The 11,933-nt window shown below is 35.2% G+C and overlaps 1 protein-coding gene across 2 annotated transcripts; it reads left to right on the plus strand.

Moving 5' to 3' along the window:
• Window positions 1-1,998: 1,998 nt before the first annotated feature.
• LOC107816234 (auxin response factor 18) lies at window positions 1,999-6,140 on the plus strand. 2 transcript variants are annotated; one of them, XR_012695380.1, is made up of 5 exons: window positions 2,027-2,711; window positions 2,846-4,081; window positions 4,640-5,252; window positions 5,330-5,541; window positions 5,666-6,140. XR_012695380.1 is itself a non-coding variant. In XM_016641933.2 (4 exons), the coding sequence occupies exons 2-4, from the start codon at window positions 2,966-2,968 to the stop codon at window positions 5,739-5,741; spliced, it is 2,094 nt and encodes a 697-aa protein (XP_016497419.1). In that variant the 5' UTR covers window positions 1,999-2,711; window positions 2,846-2,965; the 3' UTR covers window positions 5,742-6,140. The 2 variants fall into 2 exon arrangements, 1 of the variants encoding a protein (XP_016497419.1); XM_016641933.2 differs by having other exon boundaries at window positions 1,999-2,711; window positions 4,640-5,541.
• The last annotated feature ends 5,793 nt before the right edge of the window (window positions 6,141-11,933 follow it).

Here is an 11,933-nt window from a genome sequence, read left to right on the forward strand (position 1 = left end):
ATTCTAAGGAAAGGATTGGTCGAGGTATTTGAAAATATCAGATTGTGATCTCTGTTAACATTCGATTATTGTTTTGCGTATCCGTTTCATGTATTCATCTCTATTATATCGTAGTATAGTTATATTGCTGATTTACAGTGTAGGTTTTATCAGAAAGTATCTTTTAACAAAAAAAAGGCTCGTCACTACTTCGACGAGGTTAGACAAAATACTTACCAGTACATGTGGTCGGTTGTATTGATACTACACTTCTGTACATTGCATACATATTTTTGGAGTGGAGCTGCTGGTGATGTCGGGTGCTGACTCTGAAGATGCTCGTATATTACGGATATAGCTGCCACTTGTCCTTGGTAGCTTAGATTTTGGTAATCTGTTTATGTAAATTTCAAACAGATCGTGTAATTATTTGTACCAGCTTCATAAATTTCAAGTCTTAGAAGCTCATGAGTCGTACTACAAGTTTTTGGGTCAATTTGTAAATGTTCAGCTAATTCTTTACTATTTTCCTATAATCTCTTTTGGATTGTATTTTCTGTTAGGTGGCTTACCTAGCGGATCAAGTTAGGTGCCATTACGACTAGTGGTTTTTGGATCGTAATACTTACAAAAGGCAGAGGGTTATAATTTAAATGGTGAAATATACATTGTATTTATAAAATCACCAGTGAATTATTATACAAGGGAAAGGACTTCTAAATTCAAAGTTAGATGGGATGTTTGTGTTTTTAACATAAAGTTAGAGGGAGAAATGATTTTCTCCCTTTTAATTTTATTAAATAAAATTTTATTTATTTCTAAAAAGGATGTGTATTATTAAGGCACTTTTGTCAATTTAAATACAAGATTCCTACGGGAGGCAGCATTGGAGAATTTTTCGCAATGGGCGACAATTTGATGGAGCAATGTTGTGTGGAGGTGGAAGACCATCGGGTCGTGAACTTTGTTTTTCCAAAGAATAAGCAATGATGATATCTGGGAAATAAATACCGACTAACTCTGTGCTATCAGCCGCGGTAAATACCTTTTTATGGAGGAGACCACACGAGCCCTTTAGGATCTCACATAAATGGAGGAACACAAACAATTAGCAGTATTATTATATAGTAGGTGCAACTAATTTAATAATAAACCAAACCAATAGGTGGTTATGTCAAATTACAGTTAGTTAACCTCAGTCAAAATTAAATCTGTGTCCTACCATGGTTAGTCAAACTAACCCTATATTTTAATATTCTTTGGCTAATTAATAAATCACAGCGTTTGCCTTGCTTTTAGAGTAGTATTGACTTCCCATCTTCCACGGACTCACTACCAGCATCTATATTATCAAACTATTATTACATTAATTAATCCAACTTCTCTTATCAAAACGATCAAGTAAATCCAAGAGAATAAATAAATTAATTTTTTAATCAATTAAACAAATATGAAAATGACACTTCCTAACATACTATTTTTTACTAATACTACAATTCAAGATAACATAAAGGAAATGAATAGCTGGCTTTTAAAGATCTTTGTTGTTTTGCTGGCTTCTGAAGATACAGCAGAGTTTCTTCAGATCCGAAGAAAAAGGTCAGAAAAATAAAATTTTATTCAACCAACCAAACCCCGTAAAAATATGCTTAAAAAAAACCATAAAAATAGATTTATCACCAACAACCTCCTAAATCAAAACTCGTCGCGTCGAGTTTGCCTAGTGCAGTTTACATGTCATCTATCGAAAACAACCTCTCTGCCTTCTTAAAGGTAAGGATAAGAACTGCATACACTTTATTCTCCCCAAATCCTACTTGTAGGACTACACAGGGCATATTATTATTGTTGTTGTATATTAAATTTTAAACACCTTTAACAAAATTTCTGACTTCGTCACTGCATACAAGACCCTTCAACATAAAGTCAAGCAAAAAAGAAAGAAAAGGTAAACGGTGAAAGTTAAAAGCAGTCCAAGAGAGAGAAAGAGACAAGTTTTACATGACACACACAAACACATACATGTGTGGACATTAGTATACATAGTAGCACATACATGCATACATCTATACAAAAAACAGAGAGCTCTCTCTCTTTGTGTGAATATATTTGTTTGCTTTTTGAGACAAAAAGATGACAAAGAGTTTTGTAGTGAAAGCCACACTGTAAACCAGTTTTTCACTTTCCATCACTTTTGATTGATTGTTAGGGTTTTCTTGTTTTTCTTTTTCTTTCTTTTTTTTCCTTGTTGTGTTTCTGTCTGGTGAATTGTGAAGTGGGGTGCTGTTATTTTGTTCTTGGTGTTGGAGAAACAGTGTAAAGGTGGAATCTTTTGATTTTTTGGAGCAAAATTACCGAGTTTCTTGATTTTGGGAAGAAAAGTTTGGATTTTTGGGTTGATTTTGAACTCAAAGTGAGTCAAGATTACTGGTAACCTTAATAATTTTGGTGAAGCGGGGTATTTTTTGTGTTTAATGGATGATTAGGAGGGAATTTCCTGTTTTGAAGTGGTCAAATTGAAGAAAATGAGGAGTTTTGGGTTCAATTTAGTCAAGTTGTTTTAAATTATGTGGTAATTCAATACCCTTTCTTGAGTTTTAGAGGCCTGAAACTTTCAAGAAAATTTGACTTTTTTGGGACTTGAATTTTGAGATGCTTTTGCTGAGAGAGTACTATGTACTTATAATTGGTATCTCTTGAGATAGATTTCTTTGTTGAACAGATATAGAAAGGTATGGACTTTGATACTATTTGAGTTGAATTTATATTGTGATTTTACTTTGTTTCATTTCTATTGTTGTTTTGCTAATTGGTATAGTGCAATTAATATGCCTAAAGAATATTTGTATCTTTTATTTGATGGCAGCATATTTTTCATTGCAAGTGTGAAAACAAGTCATCCTAATGGGGAAATAAGTAGTATTTATGAGCTAAAGAGTTGGTTTTGAATTGATTGTCATATCTGTAAAATTCTGTTGAAATCAAGATGATTACTTTTATGGATCCAAAGGACAAAGTGAAGGAAATAGATAAGTGCTTAGATTCTCAACTATGGCATGCTTGTGCTGGTAGTATGGTACAAATGCCCCCAATTAGTTCAAAAGTGTTTTACTTTCCTCAAGGACACTCGGAGCACGCCTGTGGAAATGTCGATTTTAGGAGCTCCAACATTAGGATTCCATCTTATATTCCGTGTAAAGTCTCGGCTATTAAATATATGGCAGATCCTGAGACTGATGAGGTTTTCGCCAAGATTAGGTTGATTCCTGTTGGTAGGAATGAAGTTGAACTTGATGATGATGGGGTTGTTGGGATGAACGGTTCGGATAACCAAGATAAACCTGCTTCATTTGCAAAGACATTGACACAATCTGATGCAAATAATGGTGGTGGTTTTTCTGTTCCGAGGTATTGTGCAGAGACGATCTTTCCTCGTTTGGACTACTCTGCGGATCCTCCTGTTCAGACCATCCTTGCTAAGGATGTTCACGGGGAGACGTGGAAATTCAGACATATTTACAGGGGTACGCCAAGGCGCCATCTTTTAACAACAGGATGGAGTACTTTTGTGAACCATAAAAAGCTTGTTGCTGGCGATTCCATTGTGTTCTTGAGAGCCGAAAACGGGGACCTTTGTGTAGGCATTAGGCGGGCAAAGAGGGGAATTGGAGGTGGACCTGAGACTTCTTCTGGCTGGAATCCGGCTGGTGGGAATTGTATGGTACCATATGGAGGGTTTTCCAGTTTTCTCAGGGAAGACGAGAATAAATTAATGAGAAATGGGGGGAATGGAAACAGTAGTGGGAATTTGATGAACAGGGGAAAGGTGAAGGCAGAATCAGTCATTGAAGCTGCAAGTTTTGCAGCCAGTGGACAGCCATTTGAGGTGATCTACTATCCTCGTGCGAGCACTCCAGAATTCTGCATTAAGGCCTCGCTTGTGAAGTCTGCGTTGCAGATCCGTTGGTGCTCGGGGATGAGGTTCAAGATGCCTTTCGAAACTGAAGATTCTTCAAGGATAAGCTGGTTCATGGGAACTATATCTTCAGTCCAGGTTGCCGATCCTATGCGATGGCCAGATTCACCGTGGAGGCTTCTTCAGGTAATATGACTTTGTGTACTGCTGTAAGCACGTATATTTAGTCTTGTCTCCCAGCATTTTCTGCCCATTGTTCGATTGACAGATTCTCATAGGTTGATTCGCATGGGTATTTCAATATAGTAATAGGACTCGAATCTGTTCAAAGAAAAGATACACTTAAATGGTGCTGCAAACATTCTTTCTAGAGTATATCATATTTGATTTTGTCTTTTACTTCAAATTTCTTTTATAGAAAAAGAGAAATATGCTCCTTGTGTTGGTTATCAGGGAATTTTTATGTTCTAGAACAAGATTTCTGATGAATCCCGTGATCTTGTGAAGTTGGAGATATGTCCCGCATTTTGACGAACAATATTTGCCGTGATCTATCTGTATAAACTTTGTAATGCACAATTTTTCTGCTACCTCTTTTTCGGCGGGGTAAAAATGGTAGCTTATATTTCCCAAACAGGGGGTTGAGTTATTACTTGCCAAAGAAGGGGATGGAAGCCAACAATTAATCTACTGTTACTTATAATTTAATATGTTCTTCTCTTAAGTTGAGATAAATTGCTGCAGGTGACGTGGGACGAACCTGATCTGCTTCAAAATGTGAAACGTGTCAGCCCATGGCTTGTGGAGTTAGTCTCAAACATGCCTACCATTCATCTTTCTCCCTTCTCACCCCCACGAAAGAAACTAAGATTACCTCAACATCCAGATTTTCCTCTTGATGGCCACCACCTTCCTATGCCGGCTTTCTCCGGCAACCACCTCCTAGGGCCTAATAGCCCCTTTGGTTGTCTTCCTGACAACACCCCTGCTGGCATGCAGGGAGCCAGGCATGCTCAATATGGTTTATCATTATCAGATATCCACCTCAATAAGTTGCATTCTAGTTTGTTTCATGTTGGTTTTCCGCCACTTGATCAGGCTGCAGCACACCCTAGACCCCCGAATAGTCCAATGATACGCAAGCCATGCAACAGTGAGAATATTTCTTGCTTGCTAACCATGGGAAATTCTACTCAGGACACTACGAAGAAATCTGATATTGGGAAAGCACCACAACTCGTGCTTTTCGGTCAACCTATACTTACTGAGCAGCAGATCTCACTTAGCTGCTCGGGAGATACTGTTTCTACTGTTCGTACAGGGAATAGTTCCTCGGACGGGAATGCAGATAAAATAGGTAATGTTTCTGATGGCTCAGGCTCTGCACTTAATCAACGTGGTCTAACGGAAAGCTCACCACGTGACACATTTCAGTCCGAACCAAATACTGAGATTGGACACTGCAAGGTTTTTATGGAATCAGAAGATGTAGGTCGCACTCTGGATCTTTCATCGATAGGATCTTATGAGGAGTTATGCAGGAAATTGGCAAATATGTTTGGCATTGAAAACTCAGAGATGCTTAGTCATGTGCTTTACCGAGATATCACTGGCACAGTCAAGCAACTTGGTGACGAACCATATAGGTGCGTCTTTAATTTTCCCATACGTATGAGATACTCTACTCTATATCCACTTTATCCAAAATTTAATGTAATATTCGCCTTGACAAAACCTTCTTAATGTGTCTTTTCTTCCTTTATTTTGCAGCGACTTCATCAGAACAGCACGAAGGTTAACAATTCTAACAGATTCAAGCAGCGACAATGTAGGACTCAGGGAATAGAGAGGATGAGTAAATCTCCACTTTCCTTTCGAGCTGTACAGCTGGATGATCGAGTCCTCTGTTCCTAACATTTTAACGATTTCGGACATGCTAAAGAAGATATTTACCAAGTTCGAGAGTGAAGTTTGCGGTTCAGCAAAATTTTCAGTTCGAACGCTGTTTTTCTCAAGGACAGTATGCTTACTTTCTAGGTTTCTTGGAATTGTTTCTGAGTTTTGTTTCGACAATACCTACAAAGAACAAGAGGGGCTTGCTTTTTGTAGGCTTTGTCTGCTGATTTTAGAATTTGTTAATGGAAAGCCTTCTAAGAAGGCTAAGTAATGCTACTTCTAGTTTTTTGTTTAGTTTGTACAAGGAAAAATCTGTTATTGTTTTCTATCTATTGCATACAGTTAAAAACTTGAGAAACTATAAACTTAGTTTGTTTAGGCTGCTTATATCATACCCCAAGCTGGCCCTTACTCGGACCCTTCGTGAATGCGGAATGCTTTGTGCACCGGACTGACTTTTTTTTTTTAGGGGTGATCCTAATTTCGGCAACGAGGATAGGCACATCCACTATCTTCTACTCGAACTCTATATAGTTGAAAATTTTCAAAAAATGTATATATTTATACTAAATCAATGCGAATAATGAGTATCATAATATTTTGCGTCAATTGGCTTAAAATTCTTGATCCGTCTCTGTAATGCATACACCACCGGAACAACAAATGTAATACTGTAGTTTCTTGATTACAAAAAGAGTGACAAATATAGTCTTCAGGTTAAGGGCAGAGCCTGTTCTAGGAATACAACATTAAACCTAAACCTAAATCATATGGAGGACATGAGGAAGAGGCGGACGTATGTTGTAAAAGAAGGGGTTATCGGCACCCTCGACAAATGTTTGATATATATATCTTTAAAAAATAGTAATATATTAGTAATGATACCCTATGTATAAAGCATAATTTGGTTGCATTTAAATCCTTCATAGTCGACTATGAAGGAATTTGTTGGTTGGAATCTAAGAAGCCTTTTTGTCAACATCATTGTTGGATAAAGGGATTTAGAAAGTATATATTTAAAGGATTTTGAATATTTTACGTGCAAGATATGTTATCCTAAAGGGGGAAGAAATTCCAAGCATTCTTTTTAAATAAACAAAAAAAAAAAAGATTTGGTATATTTGAAGTTGGATTTTATTAATTTTGAGTAAGTATAAGTCTAATCAAATATAACCAAAGAAAAGATAATGAGAAAATGATTATTCCTTATTGACAACCAAACAAGTGCCACGTGTACGACATAATCTGCAGACCCTAAAAGAGCAGAAGTCACATGGTAGACCAAAACATTTGAACAAGTAGTCCTGCATTAAAAACTGCTATTTTGTTGCCGCAAGAATTGGGAAAATTAACATTTGTTTAATAATTTTATTTGTTTGTTAAGTGATTAGTATTGGGATTGAGGTAATGTTAATTAAGTATTAATTTAATTTAATGAAACATTGACCTCAAATTCACCAACTAACAATAAGAACAGCAGCAAACACAAAGTCAAAGATGTATTACGCAATGACAACATCAGCAACACCCACAAAAGGCTTTTATGTATTTTGTTTTTACCGACTCGTAGAGTTATAAGTATTCTTTGGTCCTTAATCAACTAGGATTTAAAGTTTATAGGTTCTGAATTTGACGTCAAACCTATACCATATCTTCATTATTGAGTTCACAATTATACATTGCTCCCTCTGGTCCACGTTAATTGATTTTTTGACATTCTTTTTGTGGTCCACAATATTTAATATTTACCAAAAATCAAGAAAAAATTAATTTCTTTTTTTCAAAGTTGCATTTGGAGTAAAGAGTCTAGGAGTATTTATTGTATTTTAAATGAACAAATTAAGGTTAATATGGTTAATTATATTATTAAATTAATGCTAAAAGGTGGATCCTTAATATGTTTGAAAAACCAAAAAATTACTTAAAGTGGACCGGTGAGAGTAATACATTTTTGATAGATTTTCTAATGAAAACAGTAAGTCTATGCAAAAGCTACTATGTTCGGTCGAACCCGTAAATAATACCTACCTCCGCCCCTGAATCAAAGGTATCAGATTTGAGCCCTGGGTATGGAGCTGCAATTGTGAGACAGCGTTTTAATATGAAAATATTTGTCCTAATCTAAATGTTGTCGGATCTTAATGCGAGTATCGAACACTGACTAGAAGCTAATATATATATTTTTTGTTTTTTTGTTTGAAAGGGTAAGGGGTGGGTGGGTAGTAAAAAGAGTAAAGAAGAGATAAGCATAGATTTTTATAGAATGAGCCGCACGTGTGAGAGGAAAGACACGTGTAAGTCAAAGAATGGGGTGTTGTTCAAAGAGTAAATAGGCTTCACGTGTGGCCATCGTCAGCAGAGTAGATTTTTGCATGGATTGCGCCGTTTTGAAGACTGCGCTGTTTCTTCAATATTTACTTCTTTTATTGTTTTAAGAAATTATCTCTCTTTTTATTTTCATGTAAAGAAAGTATCTTGTATAGTACTTTTACTTGTATATATAATAAATATAGTACAGAAAAAGATATAATAAATTAATTGTAGTCTTTTAGATCGTTAAAATGACACTTGATTTTGGAAGGCGAAATTTTTATTTAATTTAATTTAGACGAAACTTTAATATTACAAAATTGATAAATTGAGAGTTAGACATATAGTGAATTAATATATAATGTTCATTAGTGGAAAAAATAGCATTCATTCGTTCATTTTTATATATATCATAGATTTTTTTTTGAAGTGGTCTCATGTACACTTGATTAATTAACTGGGATTCCCTCTATCCTATGCCAAGGAACTACCCATAAAAATTGATTTCTACCTTATTCTTAACTGCTCCGATTCTTCCAAAATATCATGTGCAGATTAATTAATAATATATCAGGGTGTTTGATTAATTCCTTTAAAGTACTGCTAATTTTTTTTTTGCTGTGGTATGATGTACATAGATATTTATAAGGTGCATGAACATGTAAGCGAGCGACGGTCAATTGTTCATTATGTGCATGCATGTATAGTCATAAAAATATGAGGGCAAAGATGCAATATTAGTTACAGGTTCGGATTATGTATTTGTATTAAAAAATTTATTATATATTAATATAATGTTCCGTTGGAGGAAAAAAAGAGTTTATTCGTTGCATTTTTTCATTTTATCATGCAAAAGATGGGTGTATATTAAATTCAAAGGCGTCTCAATAAAACTCGTAGCCTAAAGCCAAATTTTAATAAGGGGCCTTAATTTTTTTTTTTGTCTATAGTATAGTTATCTTGCATAATATAGTATTAATATTACACCGGTTTCTTTTTTTCTTTCTTTCTTTCTTTTCGTCTATAGTGTAGTTATCTTATAAAATATAATATTAATATTCATATTGGTAAGAAAATTCAAGTTAAAAGATGTTAGCTACGCATTTACGATTTGTTACCTTGGATCTTATTGTAACAAATGTTATTTATCAATATGAAGATTTGAGAATCTTAATTCAAAGTTTTAAAATATTTCTATTTTAAAAAATAGATAGTGTTTCTTTCCATTTTTATAAGGATTTTATATTTTTTTTTTGTTTTTTCTATAAACTTTAATACTATCTAAGCAAAAATAAGATAGTATATCTACAACTAAAATTCTTTTGGGGACCCAAAAATTTAGAGGGCATAAAGGAAAGCTTTACTAGCCTTCCTATTGTTATGAATAGCAATCTTTTACAATATTTAAAGCTGGAGAATCAATAAATGGAGTAAACATTTAACGGAGGCGTAGAAAGAACAAAAGAATATTATTTGTTTATTTATTTTTGCTATTATATAGTGGACATTCTCATCTTTTATATATCATAGATTTTTTTTTTTATTTTTTTGTGTGTGAAGTGTTATCTCTTGTACGCTTGATTAATTAAAAAGAAAATAAAAATAACTAGGATTCCCTCTATCCTACGCCAAGGAGGCTACCCACAAAACTTAATTTCTACCTTAGTCTTAATTGCTCCGATTTTTCCGAAATATCATGTGCAGATTAATTTATAATATCAGGTGTGTTTATTTAATTTCTTTGAAGTATTGGTAAAAAAAATTTGTGTTGTGGTATGAATGTACATAGATATTTATGTGGTGCATGAACATGTACATGGATGATGGTCAATTGGTCATTATGTGCATGCATGTATAGTCAAAAAGTATGAGGGTGGAGCTACAATTAGTTATCGGTTCGGATGAATCCAATAACTTTTATTTAGATTCTATATTTGTACTAACAAATTTAATATATATGAATAACTACTTAATTACGAATACACCAACTAAAATGAGTAATAGGTTTAGTTACAGAACTTATAAATGTCAATGACGTTTCAATAAAATCAAACGTATATTGGAAAGGTGAAGGTTAAGAGTATACGACAATGGTCATGGTCTAAAAGTCATAGTTGAGACCTTATTAGGTGTGGAAGGTTGAAAATATGAACAATTACAGTAATTTCTTATCACAAAAGACTAGAAGAACTTTGAAAATTTATCAATGGAGTATACTATATTTATATTACTCAAGTGCTTACCCCAATTTTACATTTTATTTTATTAAGACACCGTTTACACTTGCATTATTAGTTTTTTTTTAGGAGAAGAAAGATGCAATTTTATAAACCATATTCTGCATATATATATATATGTGTGTTTGTATGCAGTAGCGAAGCTATGCTGGTCCAAGGGTGGTCAGTTGACCACCCTTCGCCAAAAAATTATACTACGTATAAGGTAAAATATTACTTGTGATTGATTAAAAGTAGACTTTGAACACCCTTGCATAAGCCACTAACAAAGGGTGTTGTCACGATCCCGGTTTGCCCTCCGTGAACCATCGTGACAGCACCTAGTCCCTACGACTAGGTAAGCCTAAATTGCAGAAGATAAACTAATTTGCGAAAATTAAACGATCTAAGACAGAATTAGAGAAATAAAACAATGTTTAGAAGTGCCGCTCGGCATACACAATATTTAACTCTCAAACAAATATATACTTCCGAGACCCGGAAACCCATGAATCACAAGCTAAGAGATACATAAGAAGCTTTAACTCCAGAAATGTCTAACAAAAGGGAAGCACTGAAGGGCTATACTATTATTGAAAGATAGAAAGGGACTCTTCGGTCTGCGGACGCGGCAGATAAACCTCAAAGTTTCTACAGAAGCGCCTCGCCCTAAGGATGATAAGACTGAGTGAAAGTACCTGGATCTGCACATGAAAAACATGTGCAGAAAAGACATGAGTACACCACAGCGGTACTCAATAAGTGCCAAGCCTGACCTCGGTCGGGTAGTGACGAGGAAGGTCAGGACCCTACTGAGGTTAAATAAAATACAAAGTATAACAGTGTAGAACAAGACAGTATAATTAAGTGCAACAATAAGAAATAACATAGAATAGAAAGAGCAACAACAACTAGAACAGAGGCAAAATAATCACCGAGGGAACACAGCTCAACACAGAGATAGCAACCGGGGATCTACCAGGATACCATCCTGTAGCCCCCAAATGTAAATGTCCAGTGGATCTCTCGGGTGTCGTCCCATAGTCCAACTCATAATGCGCCGGGATCTACCGAAATCCCGTTCCGTAGTCCCCAAATGTAAATACCCAGTACTGGAGGAATCTACCGGATGTAGTCCCATAGTTCCATATAACTGTGTAGGGGGATCTACCGGAATCCCATATCTGTAGTCCCAAATAAATAGACAAGGGGGATCTACCGAAATCCCATATCCGTAGTCCCAAATAAACAGACAAGTGGGAGCTACTGGAATCCCACATCCGTAGTCCCAATGTAAATACACAGCAGCAACGGAAAAATATTCAGAAATGACAAATTTCATATTAAGGCAACAAGTAATTCTAGCCTAGCATGCTGCACAAAATTCAGGTAAGACAGTTTGAGCAAATAAAGTAATTAAATCACTTAGACATGCTTTCCTAAGCTAACAACCGGCTTAATAGTGCGAGTAATAAAACATGAAAGGAAACATACTAGTAATTACTTAATGAAAACCGGATTTCCAACAATTAGCACAAGTACGCACTCGTCATCTCACGTACAAGGCATTTCAATTACCAAATATATCAAATCCTAAGGGGAAAGGTCCCCCAGAC

The sequence above is a fragment of the Nicotiana tabacum genome, chromosome 10 (assembly GCF_000715075.1).
Source record: "Nicotiana tabacum cultivar K326 chromosome 10, ASM71507v2, whole genome shotgun sequence".
Classification (NCBI taxonomy): domain Eukaryota; kingdom Viridiplantae; phylum Streptophyta; class Magnoliopsida; order Solanales; family Solanaceae; genus Nicotiana; species Nicotiana tabacum.

Excerpts from the sequence above, each read along its gene's own strand:
- LOC107816234 (XM_016641933.2), top strand. The coding sequence starts at position 2,966 with ATGATTACTTTTATGGATCCAAAGGACAAAGTGAAGGAAATAGATAAG. Across the intron at positions 4,082-4,639 it reads CACCGTGGAGGCTTCTTCAG|GTGACGTGGGACGAACCTGA; the intron begins GTAATATGACTT and ends AAATTGCTGCAG. Across the intron at positions 5,542-5,665 it reads CTTGGTGACGAACCATATAG|CGACTTCATCAGAACAGCAC; the intron begins GTGCGTCTTTAA and ends TTTATTTTGCAG.